This window comes from Halichoerus grypus, chromosome 1 (assembly GCF_964656455.1).
Source record: "Halichoerus grypus chromosome 1, mHalGry1.hap1.1, whole genome shotgun sequence".
Classification (NCBI taxonomy): domain Eukaryota; kingdom Metazoa; phylum Chordata; class Mammalia; order Carnivora; family Phocidae; genus Halichoerus; species Halichoerus grypus.
Genome location: NC_135712.1, coordinates 187145054 through 187160273, shown reverse-complemented (window position 1 = coordinate 187160273; position 15220 = coordinate 187145054). Strand labels below are relative to the sequence as shown.

Genomic DNA, 15220 nt, shown 5'->3' with positions numbered 1-15220 from the left:
GTACTAAAACAAGAGGTTTATTAATATTTTAGTATTCATAAGAGCTCTGGACATGAGGCTCCAGGAAAAATATAGTAACAGGGAAAACAAAAAGCATTTGAGATAAATAAAGACCATTCCCACAGGTACCAGACAGCATAGCATGGCCCCATGAGTAGACTTGGCAAAGAGATAAAAGGATTACAATAGGCAGCACGTGCTGAGTATCTACCCTGTGCCAGGCACTGTTTTCTGTGTTGTTCATGAACCATCCAATTTAATATTCCCAGCACCCTCTAGTTGCAGCCCTCTTCCTCTGCACCTCTTTGGGCTATGGTGAGGATTCACAAAGACAATACATACAAAGGGACGTAATAAAAAGGTGCGGCAAAACTTCACAGTACCTCCTAGTTGCTATACTGGTCTTGCTGGAAGGAGCAGGCCAAAGGAACAACCTTCCTGTGACTGGGGAGCGAGCCCCTCTGTGAACTTGCCCTGAGTCCCCACATTTGCCCACATCCTTCCTCGGCTTCCAGTTTTCATTCTGTTTTTTTTTTGTGTGTGGCAGAAATGGAATCAGCAGGCTTGACATCTAAATGCATATAGCTCCATGATAAGCATTGTTCAGGCCAGGAACATGGGAGAAGCTGCACCTACATCATTGATCAGCAGATTAGAAAATCTGAAAAAAGATGTAAGAGCTTCCAGAGGGGAGCAGAGGCAGGATAGGGAGCTGGTTCAGAGTGCAGGCTTTGCGTTGGATCGCACGGGGCCAGATTCTAGCTCTACCACTTACTAGGCAAGTTCCTTGACTTTTCCATGCCTCACATTCTTCATCTATCAAATGGGAATACTACTACTCTTCACAGAGTTGTTGGGTTATTAACTGAGTTGGCAGATCAGTTCTCAGGGCATGGGAAATAAGAAATATGTGTCTGCTATTATCACTATTTTTGCTGAAAAAATCAAGTTGTTCTCTGTAATCAGACTTGTATATTAAGCTTGGTCTGGCCCTGCATGATCCAATAGCTCCATGTGGCTATTTACATTTAAATGAATGAAAACAAAATACAATTAAAAATTCAACTTTTCAGTTGTAACTAGCCCACATTTCAAGTGCTAAGGAGCCACACGTGTCCAGTGGCTGCTGTATCAACCAGTTTGGATACAGAATACTTCCCCCACTGCAGAAAGTTCTACTGGGCAGTGCTGGTAGACTCAAGAGACATTCATAAATACAGGTTCTTACATTTTAAAATGTTAAGAATGAAGAGCTGTGCCATCCAATTCCCATCTTAGAACAAGAGATCGGTTGGAGGAGGAAGCAGGAGAAGGAAAAGGGCATTGGTGTCAACAGCCTCATCATGTGGATGAAGCAAGAATTCAAGGTGGATGGGTATAATTTAAAGTAATCAAGATGCCAAGAGAGGAATGACAATATTGATACAACCGTAACGGGAAGAGGGAGAGGGAGAAGTATAAGAAGCTAAAGCTCCATCTATTACAGTAGGGAGTCAAATAATCTCTAAGATCAATAAATCAAGAAATAGCAATGTAAGAATAGTACTTGGGGCTATGAGGATAAAAACAAAATTGTTTCAGGGATCCTTTCTGGGGTCAGGGATTAAGGGTGGAAAGGGGCAGGACAGAGAACTGTTGTTTCTTAAAAAATTATTACTATGAGTGTCTGTACTATTTCATTTTTAACCCTATATATATTTCTTTCATTAAAAAATTATTGAAAAAAGAACAAAATGATTGGTAGAATTTTCAACATTTTAGTGGAGAAGGGCATTTTGCAGGAGGAATGTGTCTCCTCCAGAGTAACTTCTTCAAGGTTTTTGGTTGACTGGGGACATGATTCTGAGATATGTCCTCTACAAAGGCAAAAGCAAAACCTAGCAACCCCTCCCCACCCCACCCCCCATCCATAATCTGGATGCTCTAAGTGCATCTGGGGAAGATGAATACATTGTTAGTGCCAACTGAGGGACTGACTGCCTGGGGGAGACAGAATGTACCAGTGGGTGGATGTACTGGGACTCTGTGTGCGGGTGAGCAGTTGAGCAAACCTCAGTGGCTCCTGCTCAGGGGCGAAGTGACAATTACAGGCAAAGCCCCTTACAACACTTTTGGAAGACTAGAGAGAAACACAACCCTTGAAATATACCTGCAATCATAGAGAGCATGATGGATTCCCCAGCTCTGTGACCCAGCAGCTGAAATGTCTTCTTTGCTGGCTGAAGATCAAGGGTGTTTCTGGCCAGTTATGAAGTGCCAGTTATGAAGTGCCCACATAAGCACCACGTAAATGCTACATAGAGGATGTACGTCATGAGGCCATCTTCCCTTCCTTTCCTTTTTCAAAAGGCTGGAGTGTATAAATGCTGTTTTTGCAGATGTGGGAACTGTGACACCAAAAATGTTTTATGGGAGGCTCACCAGGTGGCCATGGCTCCGAAAAATGATCAACTGGTTTTCCAAATCTGGTGCACATTTGAAAGAAAAGACTTAAACACTGCAATGTTTAAAAATAAGGTTTCCCTCAGTTGCTTATAAATAGAACCAGTGTTGGAAAAATTTTCAAATAATAGAATGTGAATATTGGAGTCCAAGTCTGGACTCTCCTGCCATCTCAAATCCTGGCTCTGTGAGTTTGGGAAAAACCATTGTTTAGGTTTCTCATGGACAGCATAGAAATACCAAACACCTGATATATATAGTCATATACAAAACTACGGGCGCATTTACCAATGACTGAATGCCCAACTGACACCATCTTATCTGATGCTTCTAACAACTTGTCCTCTCATTTTACAACTGAAGGAACTGTGGCTCGGAGTGGTTAAATCGGTTTCCTCAGGGAACACGGCTCAGAGCTAGGATTTGAACCCAAGTGGGTCTAACTTCAAAGGATCTGCCACCATATTACACTACCCCTACACTGCCCTACCTATTCATAGGATAATTTCCCGAAGTCTGAAGATCAAATCTAGATGATGACTGTGGAGATACCTATGATGATATGCACCTATTACCACAAATAAGACCTCATATATAACTGTTGTGTAACCATCATGCATATTCTTTAATATTTTTTTTTAAGATTTTATTTATTTATTTGACACAGAGAGAGAGAGATCACAAGTAGGCAAACAGGCAGACAGGCAGAGGGAGAGGGAGAAGCAGGCTCCCCACTGAGCAGGGAGCCCGATGCGGGGCTCGATCCCAGGACCCTGGGATCATGACCTGAGCCAAAGGCAGATGCTTAACCTACTGAGCCACCCAGGCGCCCCAACCATCATGCATATTCTGAAATGACCTCTGAGGACCTCTGTAGGCTTCTGAGGGTCTGGGGGAAGGCAGGAGAGAGCCCAGGCTTTCCTGGAGAGCGTCCTTAGGCAAGAACACGAAAACCTTGAGTTGTAGGGCTGCTGGTTGATTGCACGGCTTCTGTGCATGTTCATAAATATTGATTGTGATGAAACTATTATCATAGTAATGAGGGTAATAATGCCTCCTGCAGCCCATCCCACCACACTCCTCGAAGTCCCTACCTTTCATTAAACAAAGAGCTGCTGGCTCTGCTGGGGAGCTGGGCACGAGGCAGGGAAATGATCTCTATTCAGCAAAAGCATTCTGTTCCATGCACTGATTAGGAGCCGCAGGCTCATTAACGAGAATTGTTCGTATCTCCTGTTGCTCAGGGTACTGTGCTCCGAGGCTGGGTCCAGGAAGTGTATGTTCTCATCTCTCTTCCCCCCTGGGGCTTCCGAACAGATGCCCGATTGAAGTAGACATGTTTTTCCTTCCAGTTTCCCTAATTTCTGTCCCAATCCTTCATTCCCAGCGAGGATTTCTGCAAGGCTCAAAGGTTCCTTCAAACCCACCCTTTTAACGATGACTTAACAATGGTTGCATGCTTATTATTTGCCTGGCATAAGGCTAAGCACTTTACAAGTAATTAACCCTCACAATGGAGGGCATGATGATTATTAACATGGATGGATGAGGAGACTGAGCTCAGAGAGGTTTAACAACTTCCTCAAAGACACATAGCTGGCAGCATCATGTAGCTTCCTCAGAGACACAAAGCTGGTGTTAATATGGGTGTGCTGGACTCCAGGGTGTGACCTCTTCACGACGCTGTACTGCTTTTCCATTTGTCTATTTACATGGCATACTCTCATTTGAGGAGAAACTTGGAAGTACAAACTGAAAAGCTTTAATTTTATAAATTCTCCAAGCAGGTCAAAGGCTTATTTTTATTCCATCATAGTGGGGCCTCTGCCCATCTCTGGCATTTTTGGGTTTTGCTCTGCCTTCAGAACACCTCTCAACACTGAGAAGCCCAACAGAATGAAAGCTGGAAGAGGGCAAGCACCACGTCTTACTCGTGTCCCTCTGGCTTCCTTGGTGCTACGCAAAGGAGAACCGTGCTGTCATGACTGAAAGGCCCGTTTCTGCATGAAGGGATCACCTGTCAGCCCGATGCCCTCCCCTTGTCCCCCAGCTGCCTCAGCCTGAACTTGAGGGCACAGATTGTTTGCATCACCACTGCCAGTGACAACTTGTCCATCAGAGTCAGTCTAGGTCTGCTGCACATGGAGAATTCTTTTTCCTCATCTCAGGTAAAGAACGGAGATGACAAACAAATGGATGAGGGACAAGGTCTGGGTTCTGTGTCTAACATGTCTAGATGTTCAAGTCATTTTCCTTCTCTGGTCTCAGTTTACACAACTGCAAAATGGGGGCATGGAGAAGGTATCACAACCTCCCAAACTTCTGGCATCAACACCACGTTCCTGACTTTGGCTATGGCCCATGTGCTGTCTGTACTATACTTAATTCTATACTTAATATGCTTCTTTAAATTGCCTCACTTTTTAAATACTTAATTATGAAAAGAAAATGTATACCACTGCCATAAATGGAAAATCAATATCAAGATACAATCAAGAGGAGAAGGAAGTAAAAGTACACACAACATAAATAAAAATAACATCGTTATATTCTAGGTGGACACAGTTGCCGGCAGAGGGTGCTGAGCCCAAGACCTGCTCCCTCTTTCTCTCTTTCTCTCTGTTACACATGAAGATTTGAAGTTTTAGAGAAGTGTAAAAGACGCATAAGCACTCACTGGATACTTTCCCCTTGATATAAAGATAAAGATGAAAATGAAATTAAAAAGGGGATCATTCTTTCACAGTGGAATTAGTGTTGTTTAATGCAGCATTTCTGTGGCATCTAACATCATCTCAGGTACCATGTGGTGCATCTCCGGTGCTTGGAAAACACTCAGGGATACATAGAAAGGAAGGAGGAGGAGGAAGAAGAGGAAGAAGAGGGAGGGAGGAGCCACCGTGTTTGGCAGCACGTGCCAATTCTGTGGAAGAATTTGACCACAGTCCATTTTGAGCTGCCAGGGGGACATCACGAAATGCAGAGATTGGAAGATATGTGGAGAAGTGGCGCTCACCAGCAGGGAGGAACTGAGCAGACACAGTGCATCACTGGGAACACTGGACCAGAAAACCTCAAATGTTCCTTCGGTTGTATGCACTCTCGATAGTAACTTCCAGACAACGAGAGCTAAGATCTTTAAAAAAAAAAAAAGTCTTTCTATTTTTACAACTCCTAGCCTAGTAATTTACATATAGCAGTCATGGAAAACATGGTGACAGATCAAGTAATTGGTGCTACTACTCAGGACTCAGTGATATAACCACAGTAAGAACCATAATAATAACAAAGCAAGTATCAAATGCTTACCTCATTCCAGGTACATAACATTTTCTCATTTAATTCTAACAACATCACATAATAGAGGTCTTATTATTAGGCCCATTATATAGGTCTGTAAACTAAGGTCAGAGCTTAATTAACCCATCCAGGACTATACTCAAGTAAGGGGCAGAACCGGACAAACAAGTAACCTAGGTGTATGTTGAAATAAACCTGATTCAACCTAAAATAAGCATGGAGAATGGGTTATTCAATTCTGATTAACTGAATATTTTGGTTAATAGGTATTCTAGAAACTGTGTATGAATGAAAAATTCTGGAAGAATTAAAACACGAAAGAGGCACCTGGGTGGCTCAGTTGGTTAAGTGTCTGACTCTTGATCTCAGCTTGGGTCTTGATCTCAGGGTTGTGAGTTCAAGACCCGTGTTGGGCTCCACACTGGGTGTGGATCCTACTTAAAAGAAATAAGAATAAAATAAAATAAAATAAAATAAAATAAAATAAAATAAAACACTAAATACTAAAATACACTAAACTTAGTGGAAAACATTTCTGATGAATCAGAATTTTGAGTACAAGGATGTGCTGAAATGGAGCTGTAGAAGAGTTTTGGTTGATCCTGTGATGAACAGTGATTTGGGTTGCTTAGGAGAAATGATTACTATACTAAAGACCGACCAGGTAAGAGAATAGTTAAAAGTGCTAGGATCATTTAAACCTTCTTACAGGTTGAAGTTGAAGGTAAGGCTAAGGGCTATTTACTGGGCATCCACAGAGTGCAGGGTGTCCTGCCGGGTCACTGTGCACTGTAGCTGTAATCATCTCATCAGCTCTCTGAAAGAGGCACCAGCACCCCCACTCAACAGATGAAGAGACTGAGGCTCACAAATGTTCACTAACTCGCCCACATTTCTGTTAGTCTGGGCTTCATAATCATAGCTCTCCCTCCAACTTTCTGGTGATAAGCTTCCTATTACACGTGGTTTAGAGGTCAAGGCAGCATTTCTAACTTTTAATTTCAGAACAATTACTTTGTTTTTGAAGCCTCATCTGTATTCATTAGGTATTTCTTTCATAGCTGACATTTCTGGGACCCGGTTGCTCAGCATCTCACAGTCTGGAGAAAATACTGTGTCTGTCTTATGTTTGTCTGTTTACTAACGAACATTAAGGGAAATGGTTAACTCTGGATGCTTCTTTTTTTCTTCTGAAAAGTGTCTGCAGGGCTGCTTTGGACAGCAGGTATGTTAATTGTCAACTGTGTTTTCAAGGCATGAACTGGAAATGAGGATGATGTCCTACTAGGTGATAAAATTATCTGTCATAAACCCCAAAGTGGATGTCAAGTTCTGAACCATTGGGGAAGGGCTGATGAAAGAGGTCGGTCGAAGGCATGGCAGATCAGTGCTTTACAATTCTTGAACATTTCAGAGCACGGTGGTTTTTTTTTTTTTTTTTTTGGTCAGTGTGAACAAACTACATTAGACAAAATAAGTCTTGCCTTCCAATGGTGGCTCAAAGCTTCAAAATCAGACTACAAATCCCACATTTCTGATAACAGTAGCTAGTCTCTCTGTGACCTCTCTTAGCTTCTCCAGCTGAATCAGTTTTGGATAATGTCTCTTGTAAGCCCTTTGAGCCCATCACCATGGGCAAGTTCTTTCATTATCAGGCTGTTCCTTCCTTAACAGACTAGCTGTTCTTTCCTCCTTTTAGTCTGGCTTTTCCCCGAGTCACAGTGGACTTCCAGTTCCCAGAATGCCCTGGACCTTCCCTTTCTCCTCTTTGTACCCTGTACTCTTTCTTCTCTTCTTTGCAAGATCCACTAGATCTCAGCTCAAATGTCATTTCCTTCATGGCCTCCCAGATGAGGTTGGGTGCCTTCAGGCTACTGTCCCATTGCATCAGCTACTTCTCCCTCTCTAGGGAAAACTGCCACATGTGTAAACTACTTGTTGAGAATATATCTCCCTCATGAGAATGCATACTAAGAGGCATGATCCTTCTTACTCATTGCTATGTCCCCAGTGCCTAGCATCAAGTAAGCACTCAACAAACATGTTGAATGAAGGCATAATATGAAACTGAAGATTATGTGGAAAGCACAGAAGAAGTGAGGGATTGTGAATGTCTATTCCTTTGGTTTTATTGCAAAACAGTTGGTGGGTAAATTACTTATAAAATATTATTCCTGGTAAGATGTGAAAAAAATAGAGGACTTTCCCTTAGAAGTGGTATCAGTAAGTGGATGGTTCCTAGAAGAGTTGCTAATTGACTTCATTTATGAGTTTCTCTGCTTCTATGGAGAATAACATTCTGGAGATAATAAAGGAATAAATCTAAGATGGAGTCTTAGTACTTGTATGACTTTGGACAAATAACTCAACTTCTCTCATCTGTAAAATGGGGATAATAATCGTATCTATTGCATAGGGTGACTGGGAGGATCAATGAAGAAATGCACGTGAATCACTTAGCACAGTGCCTGACGCATAGTAAATGTTCAGGAAACGTCAGCTATTACCACCATGATGGGTGCTTCTGTCCAAGGCAGGCATCTCCACTCTGAAGGAAGCCAACTGACTTGAATCACATGTATTCAGCATCTGATAATCTGCTGATGTTACCCTCTGAGGGTAGAACAAGACCTCTCCATCTATTCCACCATCACCAGCCCACACTATGAAAAGCCATCTCTCCCATGCTGGGCATTCCCTGAAGCCAAAGCAAAAATGAGACGTCATCAGAGATAATACTAACAATTATGAACACTCACCCCACTCTAAAATTTGAACTGCTTCCTGACCACAATGTTCTGGGGACAGAAGTGAGTTCCTTTGATCCAGTTCTGGCTTTTGACCAAAGTGGCAGTCTTGTTCTTTGGTGTGACAACAAGAGCTCTGCATAAAAGCAGTCTATGCTGCTGGTTGATCTGCACTTAACACCAGCCCTGGTCTTAGATTCTAGCAGGAAGAAGCACGTCTACTTTGTTTCATTTCTAAGTGGCAAACAATTAAAATGCTAGCAAATGGAAAGAAAGGGTGAATGCGGGTGATTTGAGACCTAGGAGATTGGACATAGGGTGGGGTTTAGTCCCCTGACAGCTCTGAATGGGGCTTTATCCTGCCTGTCCTGCGTGGCTTCCATTTCCATCGTGACCATCTCAAATGGACTGGCTTGATGGAGGAAGCTTGAGTGAATTCTAGGGGCCTTCAGAGGATTTGAGGTAATCATTCTCTCTGCCAGGGGAGTGGGTGTGGGCCCCTTCAACATCGTCACTCCTCTTTGGAGGCTCCAGAGTTGATGGGAGAGAGTACGCTGGTCAAGCTGGAGGGCTTAACCTCTCCGAGCCTCAATCTGATCTTCTGCACAAGAGCATTGCTGGAATGGCAGTGTTCAGAGGATGCAATGAGAAAAATGTATTTAAAGCACTTAGCCCTGTGCCAGGCACTTAGCAAGTGCTTAAAGAACAGGAGCGGTTGCTCCTGTCACTATTTTAGACTTCTGAATTCATCTAATAAAACCATCATCGTATTACGCCAAAGGGAATGAAAAGCCAAGTGTGGTCCTCTGTTCCAGGTCACGGTGCTCCCAGGTGAGGGGCAGGGCTGGGACCCCATCCCAGGTCTCCCCCCCACCCCCCGGCTGTCTTTCTGCCGTACACCGCTGGCTGTCAGGACTCATTCGGTGCAGAGGAGCTCTTCAAGACCTCCCCGCGCAGGGGCCTTCCATGGTGCCCCCTTCAATCGAGTCTCCACCCCCAACATGTGCTCAGTCTCTAAATCCTGTCCATGTTCCTTCCAAAATATCCTACAAAAATGCCTCCTACTTTCCTGCCTCCTGGTCATTGCAATTGCTGTTCCATCTAGAAGATTCTCCCCTCTTTTCCAGCCATGGCTGACCCCCCCTTAGTTTCACCCCACGTCCCTCCTCCTCAGAGACCTTCCGTGACCATCCTCGCTGAAGCAACTCTACCCCCATCTCCTTTCTCTCTTTCTCTCCCTTTCTTTCCAGTTTGTGGCCTGTATAGCACTCCCCCCCCTTTAATTTTCTTTCCTTTTTTATTGTCTCTTTTCCTAACTGTAAGCTCCAAAAGGACAGAGAACATGTCTTCCTTGCTCATTGCTGTGTTCCCAGCAACTAGCACAATGCATGACACATAGGTGCCTGGTAAATACATGTTGGGTGAATGAATGAACGAGTGAATGAAAGAATGAGTGGATTCCAGAACTAGCATATTTGTTAACACCTGGATAGGACCAAGGAAAGGATTTTAATTTGTTCGGAGAGAGACCTAGGTACCTGCTTGTCCCCCTTCCTGGCCTCCTAAAAGAACAGTGTGAGGCTACCCACCAGACAAGGACCCTTCCAAGCAGGCAACCCACACAAAAGCACATCTTGCAGTCAGGGGAAATGGGCGGATAGTTGCTAATTGCGACTTCCAACTGGGCTGATCTTTCCAAAGTTCGAAAGGCGCCTGCCTCCAGAAATCCCAGGCTGCTCCTGCTGCTGAGGCTGGGGAGGGAAGAGAGGAGGGGTGTGCCTGGATGCCTCTCGGGCTGGCACGAAGAAGCCACATCTCCTCCTCCCTCCTCCCCCCAGCTCCTCTCCAAGAGAGGAAGCAATGCAGATGGAGACGAGAAATAAATATTCCTGCCTGCTCCGTGCCACTGCAGACGTTTTCCAAAATGTCTGGCTTGGACCATGAAATCAAGCCCACCCAGGAAAGGAGGCGCTCAGCGGGAGAAAGAGGGGGGAAAGGGTGGTATATTTGTCGATACTTGTCAGCTTTCTGGGGGGCACAGCACATGGCTCATACTTGGCAGCCCTGCTGAGGTGGGGACGTGGTAAGTGCACAGTAATACTTGAAGAATTGAATCAGAAACGGGAGCAGAGTTAAGGAAATCCTGCCAGGGTGCCGGCACCACCTCTCTGCCTTTGTCCAGGGTCCCGGGACTCACAGCTGGCTCTCGCCTCATTGATTTCCAGGCTCTTTCCACAATGCCCGCTGCCCCTGCTCAACCCTCTGCTCTCGCCTCCACTCCACTCTGGCGTGATTACTACAACTGGGCTGCAGGAAGTCTTCAAAGGCCCATTGAAATTTGGGCAGGAGCTCAGAATCCACGTGCGGAGATAGATATTCCTGCCACCTCTAAGCAGAGCTCGCGTTCTCCAACGCTGGAATACCAGCAGGAGATGAGAACAGAGGCTGCAAATGATAAGTGGGTGCTTTTGGCCGTGGGATGGCCAAGTGTGTGGGAGAAGTGTCACTAAGGAAGGGAAGTTACAGGCCCAGCAACAGGCACTGAAGTGTTCTGCAGTTACGGGGACTTCACTAGGCATGCTGTGAGGCTGCAAAATGTCTCAGAAAAGAGATGAGAGCATGAGAATTTCAGCTTGAAAACTCCTGCCTAGGCTATGCTAGGTCTTTGTTTCTCACCCTCCTGTGAGAATCCCCCCGGTACAGTGTCCTCGTACTGCTGCTATGGGACCCCCTTCCACTAGTTCTACTGGGAAGTCAGTCATGAGGGTGGGGCCCTGGGTGGACTGAATTCTGCTCTATAAAAAAGCAGAGAGGCTTTCCTGGTTTGCACTCGTTCAAGTCCAGTGCAGTGAAAACACTTGCTCAAAATGAAGACTCGAAGAAAGTGATATCTTTTGTGGGTGTCAGGGGAATGTTTTCCAGAAATGCTGCAGTTAATTCTGCCTCTTTTCACCATTTCCATGACTTCACTGAGGAATGAAAGATTATCTAATATTTCCCACTCATGTGCCCCGAATCCTTCTTTATGGATCTTCCCCACTCATCTGCCCATCTGCCTTCCAGTGCTAGGCAACTGCCGGCTGAATCCCACTCTTTCCAGGAAGCTGTTCAATGGTGGGGGAAGCTGGCAGGAGACTGGCTTCCTATATTGCTGTGTGACCTTGGACACATTACTTCCCCTCTCTGGGCCTTGGTTTCTTTGTCTGTCAAAGGAGTGGCTGGATAGATATCCTATCAGCTGGGACAAATTATGGGTGGTTCTATAGAGAGCTACAGGATAGATTTCTTATTGTTGCCATCGTCTACCCCACATTTACCACTAAATTCCAGGGACTAGGGCCGTCACATTCTGGGGCTGAGTTCATTCCTTATATCTGGAAGTTTAGAGCTGCATATTAAAACAAGCTGGGTATGTGGCTACATGGATGCTATCTAGAATTGTTTTAAATGTTTTTTGTCTACATTTCCCTTAATTCCCAGAAAATCTAACGCATGGGAAATACCAATGGAAGGCATATTTTGGGAGAACTTGTGTGCATGTGTGTTTGCGCTATATAATAATCATGTTGGTTATCTTTCATTAATGATAACCACCATTTATTGAGGCCTACTTCATGCGAGGACTACGCTATGCGCTTTCACTTACATTATTATCTTCACAACAACTCATCATAGAAGACCTTATCCACTCCTCACTCCCATACATCATGGTAGTTGACCACAATTAACACGAGTATGCACAAACCGAAACCAAAATTACACAACAGCACCCCTCCCCAAAGCCAAAACCAAAACCAAAGCAAAGCTTTGGCTGAGAGAGACTGAGACAGCTGCTGAAGATCACACAGCTGGTGAATATTGGCAATGCGATTTGAACCTGGTTCTGCTAGATTCCAAAGATGACGATGTGCTACCCCCTTGCCTGTGCTGGGCCTTGTCTCGGCATTCTGTTCCTTTCTAGGAGATTCTTCCTACATTAAGGCTGTTTTAAAGATCCAGAGATAATAGGACTTAAGCTGACTGCCTTTCCTATGGCATTGTCAGAGGAAAACAGCTAGTCTCAGAGCCAGCAAAAACCCTGCTATCAGAAATGGCAGGACAAGATGCAGCTGTCATAGGCAATGAGCACAAGAAGGGTGGGAGAACCAGGCCCCCAAAGCAGCCCATTTCCAGTGACCATCTCCTTTGGTCATTTACCTACAGAGAATTAGGCTGGCTTCTGCCCACAACCAAACTCGCTTCTAATTCTGCCACAGAATTAGAGCCCCTCACAATTTGTACAGATTCGGTCATCTGCTCCAGAGGTTGTAAACTCCGGTGTTCCCAAGCCCAGGCAGGTATATGAATGAGCAAAATCGCCAGGAGGACACTACAGGAAACTGGCAAACACATGTCTGGTCAATGGGGACCACTGTGACTTGGCTCCAGCAGACGGTTGCTATGCATGCATGCAGGCCCAGAGCTGCTAACTGTGCCCTTTATGAAGAAAGCCTGGAATATGGACATCCCTGTGAATTCTCCGGATTTTTAAATGAAGGCAACTAATTCAGTTAAGAAAAGTGTACCTGACACAGTGAGGACCAAATAAAACATATTTAAAAGCTCTGTCTGACCCGAAGGTCTCTATTTGCAACCTTTGAAATTAATTTTCTTCATTTACAGATGGGGAAATGGTAGCCCAGAAACAGGAAGTGATTTGTCTGAGATAGCTAACGTGGGCTCAGGCCAGCAACTCTCTTTTGGATACATACATATAGAGACATATGTGTGTGTGTGTACATACATATATATACATACATACTGGATATTCACAAGTGAAATAGAAATGATTTTGGATTACCTGCTGTTGTGAAATGTCCTGCTTATTCTTCTAATGTTATTATACATTGGCAGTTGACCTCAATTAACATACTTATAACCCAAACCAAAGTGACACATTGGCACCTCACCCTTAAACCCAAACCCAAACCAAAACTAAAACGAAAACCAGGAAGAAAGAAGCTCTTTACTTACGGTAAATGACAAAAAAGAAGAAAACAAAGTCCCTTCGTCATATCTGGATAATTTTGCCAGTACTCCTTCCAAGATAGTAACAAACTAGTAAAACAGCAAAAAAAGAAGAATTATTATTTCAAACTCTAATTGTTCACACCAAGGAGCAACATTCCCCAATCACACAGAGACTAGCAATGACCTCGCTCGGTTTTGCCTTCTATTATTTGATTCCCGCTTTTGGGGAAAGGAATAGATGCTTTCACACAGAAATATTTGACTTATCCGGCTTTCTCTTCATTATTATGTGATTGCAAATATAGAGCGTTACAGAAGTATAAAGTGACAAAATATTATTGAGTTGCATACAGCATGCGATAATATTAAATGCACTTTTCAAAATCCAAAACTGTGCAAAGCAGTTTTTACGTTACATATTAGCACTACATTTAATCCAATCTATTTTTATTTGTATTTTATCAGTAATTTGGGGGAAACAGAAGTTTAGCACTGGCAAATATAAATGTCTTCCCATTCAGCATTACTTAGTTAAAATTCTATAATTCATGAGGGTGACTGAAATAGCTTTATCTGACTTTTATGTTTTATTATGACTCTCGCTGCATGCGAAACGAGGGGAGAGGGGGTTTTCAGGATGGCAGAATTCCTTATTACCGTTTAACTTTCTGTTTCTAAAATCTAACTTTGTCAGGGCTGAAAAACAAAACAAACATTTTCCACATAACCTAGTGCAACGTCTGGGGACAATTTCTTATTAAGTTAACACATGCCACTTCATCGATTGATCTTCACACGGCTCGCAATCATCAGAGAAAATCATTCTGAGCCTGGGTGACGTACGATCTTGTTTCCTGAGAGATACAAGTATCCAGCTCAACTTTTTAACGTGTTACATTTTAATGGAAATGCAGATATAACAAAGCGATGTTCACAATGAAACATTTCACCTGAAGCTGAAGGTTACCTTTGCAACCAAGAGTGTTATCATTTCTTTAACAGTTTCTTCAATTAGTTCATCTATTTTTGAATGGTATTGATGCTAAAGAACACAGAAAGACAAATATTAGCATGTTGGGGAGGTGATGGCACTGCATCCATCAGTAATTTTTAGACAACACAATTTATAAATAAAGCCTGGCCTGCAGACCCAGTTTATTTCCATACTCCCAGAAGCAGCTGTAAGATTCTGACTCCAGGTCTTTGATAAAGAGAGATCTGAAGCTCTTAAAAAAGTTACCAGGCACATGGTTCCTCACCCAAGGCTTTTGATGGCTTTGATATGTGTAGATACATACACACGATTACAAATAGCATGCATGGATGGCTTCATGGCCTAGCGGTGTGTGGGTCTGGAACTTACAAAACAAGGTATCACAATAATTTAATACAGGGGATGAAAACTTCTCTTTGGAAAACTGCTGGGGGTTGTGGCTCAGAATTTGACCAAGACACTGTGACTGATTTTGCAAAAACTGTTCTGAAACCCTCTGATACTTTGGGTTCATGCCCCAGAGCCCACTAGTTCTATCTCTAGATGTTGACTGAGTGCCAAGGCAAAGTGTCATTTTCTGAACCCCTGTAGCAGCCACTCATTTTCTCTACTCATGGAAAAGCAGACCCAGGTTTAGAGCCTCCACTAAGACTCCTGTTAAATTTTTCAATTTCTCTAAAGGCTGCTGTCGATTAAATTTAAATAGTAATTCAAAAACAAACCCCCA

The 15220-nt window shown here is 43.6% G+C and overlaps 1 protein-coding gene across 8 annotated transcripts in view; it reads right to left on the bottom strand.

Moving 5' to 3' along the window:
• CADPS (calcium dependent secretion activator) overlaps positions 1 to 15220 on the bottom strand; it is a 466596-nt gene that overhangs the window by 54858 nt on the left and 396518 nt on the right. For all 8 annotated transcript variants that reach the window (XM_078076428.1, XM_078076421.1, XM_078076426.1 and 5 more), the window contains 2 exons: positions 14467 to 14541; positions 13503 to 13586 (listed from right to left, as the gene is read on the bottom strand). In XM_078076428.1, coding sequence (XP_077932554.1) covers positions 13503 to 13586; positions 14467 to 14541 — 159 coding nt within the window. The remainder of the gene's footprint in view (positions 1 to 13502; positions 13587 to 14466; positions 14542 to 15220) is intronic.